At 37.6% G+C, this 15,636-nt stretch overlaps 1 protein-coding gene across 5 annotated transcripts in view; it reads left to right on the top strand.

The window, feature by feature from the left end:
- The window catches only part of ARHGAP12 (Rho GTPase activating protein 12), a 109,983-nt gene that overhangs the window by 65,412 nt on the left and 28,935 nt on the right, over positions 1 to 15,636 (top strand). For 2 of the 5 annotated variants that reach the window (XM_060162757.1, XM_060162776.1), the window contains 4 exons: positions 3,321 to 3,401; positions 9,910 to 10,035; positions 13,537 to 13,611; positions 13,940 to 13,954. In XM_060162757.1, coding sequence (XP_060018740.1) covers positions 3,321 to 3,401; positions 9,910 to 10,035; positions 13,537 to 13,611; positions 13,940 to 13,954 — 297 coding nt within the window. Of the gene's footprint in view, positions 1 to 2,095; positions 2,237 to 3,320; positions 3,402 to 9,909; positions 10,036 to 13,536; positions 13,612 to 13,939; positions 13,955 to 15,636 lie in introns of all 5 variants that reach the window. The other 3 variants (XM_060162738.1, XM_060162748.1, XM_060162767.1) reach the window with 3 other exon arrangements.

The raw sequence follows: 15,636 nt of genomic DNA on the forward strand, positions 1-15,636 counted from the left end.
GGGCCCAGCCGTTCCACGGCATGTGGGATCTTGCCGGACCGGGGCACGAACCCGTGTCCCTTGCTTCGGCAGGTGAACTCTCAACCACTGCACCACCAGGGAAGCCCTGTGTGTGTGTTTTAATGTGAGATTATAGTTGTTGGAAATTCATATATAGCAAGTTTAATGCTAGGGTTGAAAGTTTGTTCCTTCAGAGAGGATTTGCTTTTGTTTCTGCCAGGTGCCTGGGGAAACTAGTATGCTGTGAACATTTGAAACTAAATTTTCAGTTTGCGTTTTCACAGGCCACCTAGGTAGTAGTAATTTTGGATTGCATGAAGAGTGGCTTGTTGCGTTCTTCCCCCGTTTCCCCTGATTAGTCCCGTGATTTTCCTAGCATGGAATAAAGGGCCAAGATTTGTTTCTGATTCACCCCGTAAACTGCAGGTATAATTCTTTGGGGTCCCCTTTCTTTCTTGTGGGACTCACTGCCTTAGGTTGTTCCGAGTCCTGTTCCCCAGCACTTCTGCATGGCCTTGAAAGCTAATGTTCTAGTTCAGGATTTGGCAAATGCCATCAAGGGGAAAGCTGCCTTTTTATTGTACTTACCTTTCTGGATTCTTCTTCTTCTTCTTTTTTTAAAATAAATAAATTTATATATTTATTTATCTGGCTACGTTGGGTCTTCGTTGCTGCACGCAGGCTTTTCTCTAGTTGCGGCGAGCGGGGGTTACTCTTCGTTGTGGTGTGCGGGCTTCTCACTGCGGTGGCTTCTCTTGTTGCGGAGCATGGGTTCTAGGCACGCGGGCTTCAGTAGTTGTGGCTCGCGGGCTCTAGAGCGCAGGCTCAGTAGTTGTGGCACATGGGCTCAGTTGTTCCGTGGCATGTGGGATCTTCCTGGACCAGGGCTCGAACCCGTGTCCCCAGCATTGGCAGGAGGATTCTTAACCACTGCGCCACCAGGGAAGCCCTCCTTCTTTTTTTTTTTGATGGTTGAATAATATTTTCCTGTACAGATTGCCTTCTTTTACTGTTTCTAAAAAATTTTACTGTACCTCTCCTATATGAGCTTACATTTTAAGTGGTCTCAATTAAATTAAAATAAATCCTGAGTTTTGAGTTAGGTTTTTCATTTTTTAAAAACGTTACTGTTACAAAACATATATAGTTCACTCTACGTAAGACTTCTGTTAAGTTGTCTATGTCAGTTTTTGTGAACGTATTGCTAACATTAGGATGTTTACGTATGTTACTTCTACAGCATTGAGAATCTACACATCTTAGTGTTTCAGACCAAATTATGGTAGAAAATCCAGTCTGATTGAGTAGATTTAATTGTAGAAGATATTTTACCTGAACGTGACCCTGGAAGGGTCATTTGCACATTAGAGTTAGCCTAGTAAATATTACATACTGAATTTCTTAATCTTTCTGTATTGTGTTTGTATTTTCTCAATATTATTTTTTCTTCTTTCAAAGTGTAGTTTTGAATAGTTTTAAGAAGCATTTGGTTGAGTGAGTTAGGAAAACTTGACAATAAATTAGAACATAAAATATAGTGTTACAAAGCTAGTGTCTTTTCTCCCCCCATCTCCATCCCACACGCTTTAAGAAAATAGTTGAACATATATTGAGCACTTTCTGCGGGGCATTTGGCTAGGAACTTGCAATAAATCGGTGAGAAGTTTCAAGAATCTCAGTCTACAGAAGTGCCCTCACTTCCTGCTTTGCTTACACATGGGTGTGTGCACACACACACACGCACCCCTGTCATTTTTTAGCCTGATTTCAGTTCAAAAGCAGCATTAAATAGAAGGTAGCATTTGATCTCTCAGTCTGAAAACATTGTTCTCAATTTCATTATAGTAAATTTTTCTAGGCTTGCATTAATGCAATAAAATAACTTACTAATTTCACCTTACCACTTAACAGTATACCATTAAAAAGACTAAACAATTTGTTTTGAAAACTAAATATTTAAATATATTCAAGATATATTAGTATGTGTAGCCAAATAAAGTCAATTGCTTAGATTTTCAACTGCTGCACACACACACACACACATATATATATATGTTCAAAGAAGAAAAATCCTTATGTTTCTGACTATTTATAGCTTCTTTCATCAGAAGAAAACTACCACAGCGTTTGTTACAGCCAGTCAGATAGTCAGTGTGGTTCTCCTCCAAGGGGTTGGTCAGAAGAGTTGGATGAACGTGGGCATACCTTGTATACCAGTGACTGTACTAATGAAAAGGTACTTTCTTTTTCTCTCATCTAGTTTTCTTGGCACATTCCTCTCATAAAATCATTATGTACTGAAGCTTTTTTAGTATTTTTAAAACTCATGAAAGTATTTTCTTGTAATTCTGTAATCATGTCAACTGACAATATGAAAACTCAGTGTAACTACTTATTCATGGTTTTAAACTGCTTCCAGTTACAGTAATGTTTGTGGTGTCAACCTGCTTAAGACAGACCCTTTGAAGAGAAGACCCGTTGAGTGTCAATCTGCTTACACTTCTTCAGTAAACATATTTCTTTGTGTTTTTCTTGGGGAATAGTTTTTTGGGAATAGTTTATTCAACATGCTGTTATGACATACCACCTCACTTCCTACACTCCTTTTTCTTTTATAACCAAGTTACATAAAACAAAAACCATGAATCTAGTATTTTATGATTCATCAACCAGTTTGAGAATGCATTTTGAAATTTTATGTGTTTATCATCAGAGAAGGTAATGGGTTGTTGTGCTAGTTTAAAGAATAAGACCCTTGGGAATAAATGGAGATATGCTTTTTTAAAAAAATTAATTAATTAATTATTTTTGGCTACACTGGGTCTTCGTTGCTGTGTGCGGGCTTTCTCTAGTAGTGGCGAGTGGGGACTACTCTGTGTTGCGGTGCGCAGGCTTCTCATTGCGGTGGCTTCTCTCGTTGTGGAGCCTGGGCTCTAGGCGTGCGGGCTTCAGTAGTTGTGACACATGGGCTCAGTAGTTGTGGCACGTGGGCTCTAGAGCTCAGACTCAGTAAGTTGTGGTGTGCAGGCTTAGTTGCTCCACAGCATGTGGGATCTTCCTGGACCAGGGCTTGAACCCGTGTCCCCTGCATTGGCAGGCGGACTCCTAACCACTGCACCACCAGTGAAGTCCCTAGTTTACTTATTTTTACCAAACTTAAAATGCAAGTCTGTTAGTATAGGTTTTGTTATATTTCTTTTGCAATGGTCTTGAGCAAGTAGAATAAAATTCATGAGAATGTCATCTAATATCTCTGGTTGTATAGGCTTAAACTCAATTTTATGTACATTTAAAATATAACACCTGTTTTGTCTTTATAGTGGCTCAAGCATGTTGACGATCAAGGTAGACAATATTACTACAGTGCAGATGGATCTCGGTCAGAATGGGAGTTGCCAAAGGTAATAAACATTAACACTGGATTTCTGTTTAGAAATAGTAGATAAAATAATATCTGAAAATGGTTACAGCAGATTCACTTTTAAATTTTTATTCAACTTCTAAAAAGCAGCAAGACTAGTTTTTTCAGAATTCATCGAGAATCCTTTGGCTAAATTTTTCTAAGATGTGCATTATCTTATAGCTATATAATACTGATAATCCCTATTTAAAAATTCTTTTGGTTTAACTTGAAATCAGTTTTTCATTGTTCCTGGATACAGTGTCCCCTTCAGTGCCAATAATGCCAGTAGTTTCCTTGAATATATTGCGTCTTCTACGTGAAGTTGGTCTTATATTTTTTTTTAAAGAAAGAAAAGCAACTCAGTATTCAAGTTTATTCTTGTATGTAGATGTGTGTTGTAATTGAGTCAGTCATTAGCAGCTTGTGGCAATGAGATCTAGGGTCTCATTGGCTCTCTCTCTTTAGATAAGTGCACCAGGGCTGAGTTTATCTAAAGCAGTAGGTTTCATAGTTGGTCATATACTTATCACTACTAGTATTCAGATAATTTTAAGTGAAATCTGAGCAAACATTTAAACTTTAATTGGTACATTATTTTAATGTTTTAGAAGGCAAGTGTAAGTAGCAGACATATCTGTAGTGTCAACTACCAGATAGACTTTAGTTTTCTTTGTCCCGGAGTAAGTCAGTTTAAAGAAAAATATTATTAGTATAAAGATACATGGATATAGAAAAAAAATAATTGAAATATAAAGTGCAGTGGATATTGTAAACTATAGACAGAGGGATAGGAAGGTAACGAATATTAAAGCATAGTTAGGAGAAATGGAAGATGGGTGGGAAGTTTCCTACATTCATATATCAGGAATTCTAGAAGAAGAAGATGGAGGAAATGGTAGAGAAATAGTATTGGAAAATATAATTTCTGGGAATTTTCTAAAACTAAAGGAAGGCATGCACTTTTTATTTTCTATCATTTTTTTTTTTTTTTGTGGTACGTGGGCCTCTCACCATTGTGGCCTCTCTCGTTGTGGAGCACAGGCTCCGGACGCGCAGACCCAGCGGCCATGGCTCACAGGCCCAGCCGCTCTGCAGCATGTGGGATCCTCCCAGACTGGGGCACAAACCTGTGCCCCCTGCATTGGCAGGCGGACTCTCAACCACTGCGCCACCAGGGAAGCCCCAGGCATGCATTTTTAACTGGAAAATATGCCCTCAATACAGACCAGGAGAGAGAAAAATCAATACACGTGTTGACAGATTTTACTGGATCTATGGAAGTTCAGCAGAGGAGACAATCTTAAAAGCCATCAAAGGGTAGACAACCAGATTACCTGTGGTGTCAGACTGCAGCATTGGACCCATTCCTTACCCACTCCTGTATCAGTGCTGTCTGCTGTGTACCTTTGTAGTGGCCTCCCGCTGTGGATGGGGCGTATTGTCCTGCTGTTCAGATCGCAGCATTGGACCCATTCCTTACCCACTCCTGTATCAGTGCTGTCTGCTGTGTACCTTTGTAGTGGCCTCCCACTGTGGATGGGGCGTATTGTCCTGCTGTTACCATCATGACTGAATCCAGTCTAGTCATGTGACTTGCTTCCATTGGTGGGACATGAGCAAATGTGTCACAAACATGGTATTGAAATGGGCTTGTGTGCCAGGGCTTGCTCTTCCACTTCTGCCACTGCCATGAGAGGCATGCACCAGGCTAGCCTCCTGGATCCAGAAGGAGTAAATACATCTTAAGTAAATGGACAGAGCCTCAGAGATCTGTGGGAAAATACAGAAGATGTAACATTCATTTCATCAGAATTCCAGAAGAAGTGGAGAAAGAGTGTGAGGCTGAAAAATATATGCAGAAACAATGTTTGAAAACACCCAAATGTGCAAAAGACAAATCAACAGGTTCAAGAAGCTGAATAAGTACTAAACAGGATAAACTCAAAGAAATCCACATCCAGATGCATTGTAATCAAATTTCTGAAAATTAATGAATTCCCTTTTTCCTCCTCCAAAAAAAATCTTGAAAGCAGCTCAGTGAAACAACATAGTACCTGTAGGGTAATAATGATTTGAATGGCATGGATGTCTTATCAGAAACCGTGAAGCCAGAAGGAAGTGGTGTAACATTTTACAAATGCTGAAAAAAAAACCTGTCGACCCATAATTGTACATCCAGCAAAAATATCCTTCAGGAATGAAGGTGAAATGAAGACATTTTCAGATGAAAGTAAACTAAGAGATATATTACTAGCAGTCTTGTTCTCAAATAATTGCTATAGGAAGTCCTTAAAACAGAAGAGAAATGATAAATGAAGATAACTTGGAACATTATGAATGAAGAAAGTACAATGGGAAGCATGAATATCTGAGGAGAGTTTTAAAAATTATGTTTGACCTTTAAAGCAAAAATTATAACATTTCTGAAGAAGTACTCATTGTAGGCAGAGATGATATTTAAAACAACTATATCATAGAGAGGGGAGAGTACTATGATGTAATTGTTGGTAAGGTTTCCACATTTCACTTGAAATAGTAAAATGCTGATGTTGGTAGACTGAGAGAAATTAAGTATGTACATTGTAATCCCTAGAGCAAGCACTAAAAAACTGTAACAAGAGATAGACTCAAGAAACTACAGGTAAATTAAACTATAATAGTAAAAACTCCTCAGGGTAGTCCACAGGAAGGCCAGAAAGGAGAAACGGGAATGATAAACAGAACAGAAAACAAATAAAATAGACTTAAATCCTAACATATAAATAATTACATTAAGTGTAAATGGTTTAAACACAGCTGTTAAAAGATTCTCAGAAATGACAAAAAACCATGACCCAACTATATGTTTCTACAAAAAGATCACTTCACATGTAATGATATATTACATCATGCTAAAGGTTATTTATCATATAATCAACAGTAAATCTCATACTTCATGGTGCGATTACAGAAGCTTTGCCAATAGAGTTAGGACCTAGACTGTAACTTTTCCATCAGTGTTTCTATTCAACAATAAAATAAGAAAAAAAATGAAAGATTCAGTTCTTTTGATTATTAGAAAATCAGGAGATTCGGCAAACTGAAGAGCGATGATATTAAAATCAACCTAAAAAGCACCCATGTCTCTAATAAAAAGTCAATTTGAAAATGTGATAGGAATAAAGATCTTTTTTACATTAGAAGCAGCAGCAACACTAAGAAGAGTCATAACTAAGAATACGCCTGCAGAAGGTTTGGTTTGTAAGATCTTAATGAAGAAAATTTCAGAGCAGAATTGAGGGACATAAAAGGTGACCTGAAATGGTGCAATACACCATTATGACCTTGGGTTGGGACGCTTAATTTTATAAATGTCCCCATTGATCAGTAAGTTCACTGTATTTCCATTTCCTGTCGCCGTCCCTACCTTTTTTTTGTCTTGAACTGATGGTAAATTTTATTTGCAAACAAAGGTCTATGAAGAACCAAAATGTTCCTAAGTAGGGAGAATCTGGGGGTAGGGATGGGGTTCCTGCTGTAGTGATTAAGTTGTGGGCACATGTGTAGAGAAATAGACCAGCAGAACAGAATAGGAATCTCAGATGTGGCATCACAAATTAACAGATAAAGCGTGGGCTGTGCAATAAATGTTGGGAAGATTATTGGTTATTCACATGAAGAAATGAAATAAACATAGATCTTGACTTCACACCTAGTAATTAATTCCAGGTAGATGACAGTTGTCAACGTAATAAGCAAAACTTTAATAGCTAAAGAATATGTCAAAGAATATCTTTGACTTAAGAATGGGAAGGATTTCTTAAACAAGAATATATAAGGAAAAATTATAAAGGGAAAGATGGACAGATACAACTACATAAAATTCAACAGAACACCTTTTGATACAAAAGATACCATACACAAAAGGCAAGAGATGAGCTTCAGACTCGGAAAAGCTACATTCAACTCACATAGCTTACGAAGCCTTAGAAGCCTAAATATATAAAGAGCCTCTTGGTTGTTTCTGTACACACTAGTGAGAGAGAGAACCCAGTCAAAAACAGGCAAAGTATATGACTAAGCAATACAGAGAAGAGGAGATTCATGAAATAAGTGTATGAAAAGATGTTCAAATTTATAAGTAATCAGAGAATGCAAAAGAGATAACATTTCACTCTTCTAATAGAATTTTAAAAATTTGTGCACGTGTGCATACATTTATTTTTTATACACAAATGCATATAAGTTCAACAGTACCAAGTAGGGCAGTCCAAAGTATTATGTTCTGCTGGTAGAAGTGTAATTAGTACTACCACCTCGGACATGTCCATTTACAACAGAATGGTTAAATCGTGGTGTCTGCATATAATGTAGTGTTACATAGAAGTGAAACACAAATGAGTTCGAGCTGCATACTCACCAATATGGATGCAGGCTTTTTTGTTTTAATAAAAACATGTTGAGTGAAAAAGCAAGTTGAAGATTGATGCATGTGATATTCCACTTTTATAAAATCTAAAAGCTTACAGGTACTGTGTATTTACAGATACATACATATGTACTAAAGTGTGAAGTGCGTGAGAATGGTGAGCACTGAACTATATGGTACTGTCAGGGAGGGAGGGAGAGGAATGGAATCTGGAAGATGTCTTCAGAGGACTCTAGTATTTTTTTTTCTTTAAAAAAAAAAGGTACCTGTTTTATGTTAGATATGCTGAAACTTGTGGTGGGTTTTTTATTATAGTCGCTGTTCTTTTGTATGTTTGAAATAATTCAAATAAAATTGCAATTAAAATTCTTAAAAAAGGTGTTCTAAAAAGATTTCTAAAATGTTGTTTTAGCCATCTTGTTTAACTATACGTGTGTGTGTGTGTATTTTAGCTGTGGTGTCATCTTATTTTTCTTTTCTCTGATTATGTGACACTTTATTTTTGTCTTCTGTCTACACTAGATTTTATATGACATTTTATTGGTGCTTTATTTGCTTTTATCAACATACTGTTGCCTAATAAAATTACCAGCACCTTTTAAATTGTGAATATTACCCAGTTAAATTTTACATTATTTTTCTTGCCCCTTGGAAAGGATTTCTAAACAACTGTAGTTATAAAGCTCAACAGCTAGGGTAGGTATCCATTAAAGTTCATACACAAGCTTACACGCATCTACACATTTTAATTATTGCTAATGATGATTGTCTGGAAGGAGCTCTGCTTAATAACTCAGTCTCTCTTCACTTAGTGATTTACGGCGCAGAATTTTTGGGGGGGAAGCCTTTAAGCTTCATCTTTGTTCATTCTAGAAGTGATCCCTGTGTTAACTTCTGTGACAGATTTTACGATGGCGGTTTGTTAAGCAGCAGTGAATGAAAAACATACACACATGTGCTTGCCCGGCTTTGGCAAGTTTTTAATGTAAAAAACGAAGTAACGGCTTTGGAAACAGTTTGGGGGACCTGTCTGGACTCATTTTGGAAAGTGAAGAAAGGGCATATTATGGAGAAAGATGTTGGAAGGTTTTTAAATTTTAAAAACAATATAAATAATATATTACTGAGATTTAGTAGTGTAACATATAATAAGACATTTCACTGAAATTACGAGTCATTAAAATTTAAGATTTACTGGGCTTTTTAGAGAAGTAGATATCAGGTATCCTTTGGTTTCAGGAGAAGGATGTATCCCTTAAAAAGTAGATGAATTTTCTTTTGTCATTTTATTATAATTTATTATTTATAATTTATTAAAACTGCCTGTATAAAACAGCATAACTCTTAAACCTCGCATTTCTCAGATGTTTATGCCTGGTGGTCTACTTGACATTTCAGATACTCACAAGACCTAATACCTTATTGATAATGTGTTCTTAATTTTATATTTCATTTTCAGTTGGTAGTTATTACTTATCCTTTGTACACAACTGGTATGTTCAGGATTGGTGTTTGGAAGGAGTACCGTCTCTGCCTTTTGATTCGGTTATGTTTCACCACTTCAGAGAAACAAATAATAGTGTGTTTGGCCTATATGTGGAAAGTAAAAGTAAAAACAAAAACTCCTTTAAATGTGAGAATACTGTTGTATATGAAAGCATCTTTAAAAAAACCTAAACCACAAATTGAATTCATGTGGATTTTCGAAGTAGAAGGAACCTTAAAAAATTAATTTGTCCAGTGACCTAATTTTATAAATTATAACTACTAATATTTATTGAGAACCTATCAGGGCTACATCTGGCGCTTTTTATACTGCTTAATCCTTAGAACCCTATTTCCATTATATCTGTTTTATAGTTGATGAAACTTAGCCTTGTGAAGATTAAGTGTTTTGCCAAAGATAACATTAACTTGGTCTCTCCAGTACCCAAGTCTGTGATCTTCTTGATTGTGTCACAGTGCTGGTCAAAGATGAGAAAACTCAGGTTAGTGTCACGTGGTGGATTTTGCCTAACACCATGTGTCACTCGGAGCCAGCATGTTTAGATTCCACTTTTGTTTCTATTATTTATGAGGTATAATTTGTTTTCTTTAGTATAATGCCTCATCTCAGCAGCAAAGAGAAATTATTAAAAGTAGGAGTCTGGACAGGCGGCTGCAAGAACCAATAGTGCTGACAAAGTGGAGACATAGCACCATTGTGCTGGACGCCAATGACAAGGTAGGACCTTCTGAGAACATCTGCTGCGGACTCTGCCAAGTTCTTTCTGCTGTACTTTCTCCTCAGCTGAACCTCATACCTTGGTGATGACTGGTTTATCGTATGTCATATCAGTTTGTCCTGGAGTGGGGTTTGGTATTGAAGTTTTTTGAGTTTTGCACAACGGACTGACTTACATGTGGCATAACGATGTGTTCCATGATACATTTGGGCCTAGTAGGTGACAGGTTTTTTTTCATAATCTCTTTTTAAAGTCACATATCCGTTATTGTTTGTCTTCAGTCTCTAGGAGGTTTAACGGTAAAGACGTTTAACTAACTTTCCCATCCCAGGGAAGATTGGAACCCTGCTCCTCCTGTTCCCCTAAGTGCTATTTGCACAAGTGCTTCTGAGAAGTCATGTTCTCTGTTTCAAATAGGGAATGGATTTTTTTTTTTTTTTTTTTTTTTGCGGTACGCGGGCCTCTCACTGCTGTGGCCTCTCCCGTTGCGGAGCACAGGCTCCGGACGCGCAGGCTCAGCGGCCATGGCTCACGGGCCCAGCCGCTCCGCGGCATTTGGGATCTTCCCGGACCGGGGCACGAACCTGTGTCCCCTGCATCGGCAGGCGGACTCTCAACCACTGCGCCACCAGGGAAGCCCCAGGGAATGGATTTTGATGCAAACATGAGATTGGAAAAGCCATGAAGTTTTGAATTTCCTTGTGAGTTACATGTTTACATTGTGACTTCATTTTGGGGATAGAATAGGAAATTAGTACGAATTTGTAGAACAGCAGACATACTAATGTTAAAATCTGAGGGTGGTGGAAACACCCTAAAGCTAAAATATTGGTCGCTGGGGACTCTGTTATTTTACCACCAGGCTGCTCCTTTGACATAATTAATGTTTCCTGCATTTTTAGGTAGTTAGTGAAAACAGGATGAACTCTCCTGAGGCATATTTCTCTGTGTTTGTATGCTTTCAGTCCTAAATGCCTTTCTAAATTATCTCAGTCAGTCAGTCAGACAAGTACTTCTGATTTCTATTTGTAAGGATGTGATGTGGTTGAATGTAGGGGGCATATTAAAGGAATGAAATTTTGGAGTCTGTCTATTGAAGAATGCTTGAAAATATTGGGTTGGCCAAAAAGTTCCTTTGGGTTTTTCATAAGCGCTTGTGGGAAAACCCGAACGAACTTTTTGGCCAACCCAGTATACTAGCATTGAGGTTAACCTGTGTAGGTAAGAGTCCTAGAGATTTTAATAGAAAAATTCATTTAACTCCAAGAACCAGATTACAGTTCAGTGTATACAGAAAGCTCCTACTGTATGTAATGAAAGCTCTAGTGCGAAAGCCGTTGTTGAGCCAACTCTACTGTCTCTTCGTACTAGAACAAAAGGAATGGTTATTTTAGTGAGGTAGACTTAAAATGTGTTACTCCCTTATAATCTTTCTTGAGATTCATTTTCAGTCTATTATTAGAATAACCTGCATGAAGTTCTTATTATGTATCCTTTTTCATCTAATTGTTTCAGCATGTGATAACGTGATTTTCTTGAGACCAGAGCTCTACTTATTTTTGGTAGACATGTCTCCCCCCCACCTTTATAAATGGAGTCATAGATAGCTACTTCACCAAGTAAACTCTTCTATTTATCATTACACAGTATACACGATTTTAAGATTTGAGATTATAAAAGAGGGACTATACCAGAACAAACTAGCTGACTAATATATGATAAGGGGTGAAATGCGTATAACTTGAAAGGTAATCAGAGAAACCTAATACTATGTAGTGAATGTTGTTATGATGATATGGGTCCTAATTCGGTTGCCAGACAACCTTGGTGGAGCTAGGTGTGTGTGTGTGTGTGTGTGTGTGTGTGTGTGTGTATGGATACATCTGTTTGTTTCTGCCTGTGTATGATTTTTACCAAAACCTGCTGCTTGTAGACATTAAGATGTATTTATATGTGCATATACATTTATAAGTATACATAAACAAATGGGTAAATGTAAAATTGATTATAATAATTATAATTGTTGTGTTTACATTATTACTACATTTGCTATGGTTTTCATTTCTGTAGGACTGATAATGCCATGAAAAATAAGTTGTAATTACCATTCATTTTATTCAATTACTTATTTTACAGTTTATGGGTCATCAAATCTTTCCTCTTTTTCTCAGAGTGTTTTAATATTAGACGCTTTTAGAAGTCAAGAAATTGAAAAGTAAAACATCTGAAGCTGTTAGAAAAAATACTTAAATGAAGCTAAACTGATATTTGGACATTACATGTAATTAATTTTTATAAAGATATATTTGATAATGATTTTAATGTTTTCTCCATTTATAGTGTAGGTCTTGGATTTTAAGGTTGTTACCTTCAAGGATTTTCCCTGTACAGTTTCACTGCTACCTGGTTTCTGTATTTACAAATTGTACAGGATATAAACCTGAAGACTTTTTTCTAAGTGAATGGATTTTATTAATGGTGTTTTGTATTGTGATTTAATACAAATTCCCAGGCTTATCAACAGTACGTTATCCGGTTTCATAAGTATAGTAAAGTAGATGATACAGATGCGAAGATGAATGTCAAGTAAATTATTTGGTTTTATAGGAAAAATAGTAATAGACATTGGCATATGATTTTCCTAATTCTCGTTTCCTGAAATTATTCAGAGCTTCTAGGAGAACAGAGAAAAATGGAGCTTGGTAGATACCATTGGTACCATTGGCTACCAGTGGCTCTTGGTACCAAAAAATGTTTTTTCAGTCTTATCCTCCATGAATAGTTTTACAGATATCTGAGGTAGAAATCACATACCATGTTTTAATATTAACAAAGCAGAATTGCTTTAAAAATGCACATTATTGGTTTGCTCCTATTATATATTCTTGTAGGCTTAGACATTAAAATATTTTTTTTTCCTGGTGAGTTATTAATCTGTGTATCTGAGGTTTCTTCTTTGCATTTTAAACAATCTTGCTTATTTCTAATAATTGGAAAGTTAGCTATAAATTATATTAAATATTAATAGCAATTTAATTTCTTAATACAAGTTCTCATTCTGGCAGTTGCCAAGTAGTTCCTGTGACTATTCTTTGCCTAATCCTAAATCCTAAACCAGGATTCATACCAAGAGCAAGTTAGTATGGGGACTGTTACATTTTTATCCGTAAGTGTTTGGATTTTACTTATTTTAAATATGGTTAATTTAAGCTGATGCAACATCATGATTTTAAGGCAACATGCATCATTTCTTTTGAGTAATTCCGTATGCGGTATTTAAATTTACTGTAATTGGTATAAAATATGCCGTATTTCATAAAGTTTATGATATCTGTAGTTTTCACATCTGTACCATATTAGTTCCGTAGCTGAATATAGAAGGGAAATAACTACGAAAAAATTTTTCTTAGCGTCCCTTATTAAGCTTTCCCACTGTCAGTAGAGGGAGAAATATAATTATATGAAATACAGTAACATTTTTCATTACTTATTTCTTGTAGGAATCTCCAACTGCCTCAAAACCCTGCTATCCTGAAAATGAGTCTTCTCCCTCTTCACCAAAGAACCAAGATACAGTTAGTATGATAGCAGCTTATAGATAATATAGTCCAATTACTTCAATCAGTTTCAGTAAATTAATTTTCTCTAAGTGTAATGTTTAAAAATACCTCTTGGGCTTCTATTAAAGTTCATTGGTCTTTCAAAAATAATCAGATAATAGGTTTAAATTAAAAATCAGATTTTATTGATTTAAAAATTCCCCCTTTTATGTAAAATATGGTATCTTCGTGATCAACTTATATACCATATTTGTAAGCAGTGAATTTATGTTTGGCTGTTAAACATAAATATAAAAATCCCTGGAGAATACTGTCAAATTACACTTCACCCTTCCTTCCTCAGGCCAGCAGTCCAAAGGTAAGAATCATTTCCCTCCTTAACGAGCCTTAGATGCCTTCCCCCCCACCCCACCCCCCGCCCCCCCGCTAAGCTGTCATATGCATTGCCCAGCCTAGGCCAGGTAATATTGGCGATACAGTGACTTCTCTTCAGTTATTCATTCATTCATTTATTTGCTGCCTTGGGTCTTCGTTGCTGCGTGCGGGCTTTCTCTAGTTGTGGTGAGTGGGGGCTACTCTTGGTTGCGGTGCGCGGGCTTCTCACTGCAGTGGCTTCTCTTGTTGTGGAGCACGGGCTCTAGGTGCGTGGGCTTCAGTAGTCGTGGCACGTGGGCTCAGTAGTTGTGGCTCACGGGCTTAGTTGCTCTGCGGCATGTGGGATCTTCCCGGACCAGGGCTCGAACCCGTGTCCCCTGCATTGGCAGGTGGATTCTTAGCCACTGTGCCACCAGGGAAGCCCTTCTCTTCAGTCGTAACTTTGGAGGAATCCTACTTGATCTTGGTGTTTGCAGCGCCCCCGTCCCCAAGTCTAGCCTGTGATTTGCCCCTTCTGCTCTTCCCCTCCAGTGGCTCTTCTTTCATTTTAGAAGGAGGATGCAACTTTGTGACGAGCTCTGCAACACTGCGCCTGTCCCGGGTCCTCATACCCCCTCCTTGCCCCCACTTGTGTGTTTTCCTGCAGCCCTGCTACTCTCCTCTCTGCAAAGGAGCCTGCTCTTCAGCTCCAGCCCCTTCACTCACTGAAACCCATCTTCCCCGACGTCTTTGCCTGGTCAACTTCTGGTCATTCCTTAGAGCTTGGTTCAGGCTCGGAATTTTCTTCAGATCCTCTAGATTTGGTCAGGTTTCCCTGTGATACTCTTAATAACATTTAATTATATGTTATTTGATTCCATAAAATCGAGTAACTCTTCTCATTTCCTATTTCTTGTAGGAACTTCCAACCCTCAGTTAATGTCTTCCCCACTAGACAAGGAAAAGACTCCTTAGAGCAGGGCCAGCGTAACCCCAGTGCCATAGAGCCGCTGTTCTGTGGGGTTTTGCTAAAAGGAAGAAATGAAACTTTTAAAGCTTTCCAGAAGACAAACTTTTATTGTTACTTCCTTAATTTTAAGAAACTATAATAGACTCTTGTTTATTAGGTTACTTCTGATTTTCTAGAGGCACAGGTTTCTCACAGATGCTGTTTTCCTTGTCTGGCTCTTTTCTCCATCCCCTGAGCAATCAGGTCTTTTGGTTCCTATCACGTGTTGTCCACCCGTCCTGCTGATATTGCACAGGTGGTTTCCCTGCCTACCGTGGTCCTCAGCCTCTCTGCACCTACAGTTAATCTTGTGCTGACCAGTGGGATGACCCCTTAGGGCCTGCCCACACTAACCTCAGCATAATAGCATCTCTTCTTTTTCTTTGAGCTCTCAAGTCACTGATGGCGTTAATGGTGTGAAAGTTACCTCATGTGCCCCTCAGCTCTCTGCTAAGGGTTTAAACTTTGAAGGGACTCAGAGAGATAGAGAGGGGCTGCTTTCTAATACTTTTTATCTTTTGCATTATTTAACACAGTCCTGGGTGCATGAACATTAAATAAAGATCAAAGTAAACATGATTTTAGTGGTATTGTCAGGATTTCCTGTACGAATGTAAGGTGCTATTACTGCAGTATTCTTAATCTATCCATCCATCTAGAAAAGAGGCAGAAACGCT

The sequence above is a fragment of the Lagenorhynchus albirostris genome, chromosome 1 (assembly GCF_949774975.1).
Source record: "Lagenorhynchus albirostris chromosome 1, mLagAlb1.1, whole genome shotgun sequence".
Lineage (NCBI taxonomy): Eukaryota > Metazoa > Chordata > Mammalia > Artiodactyla > Delphinidae > Lagenorhynchus > Lagenorhynchus albirostris.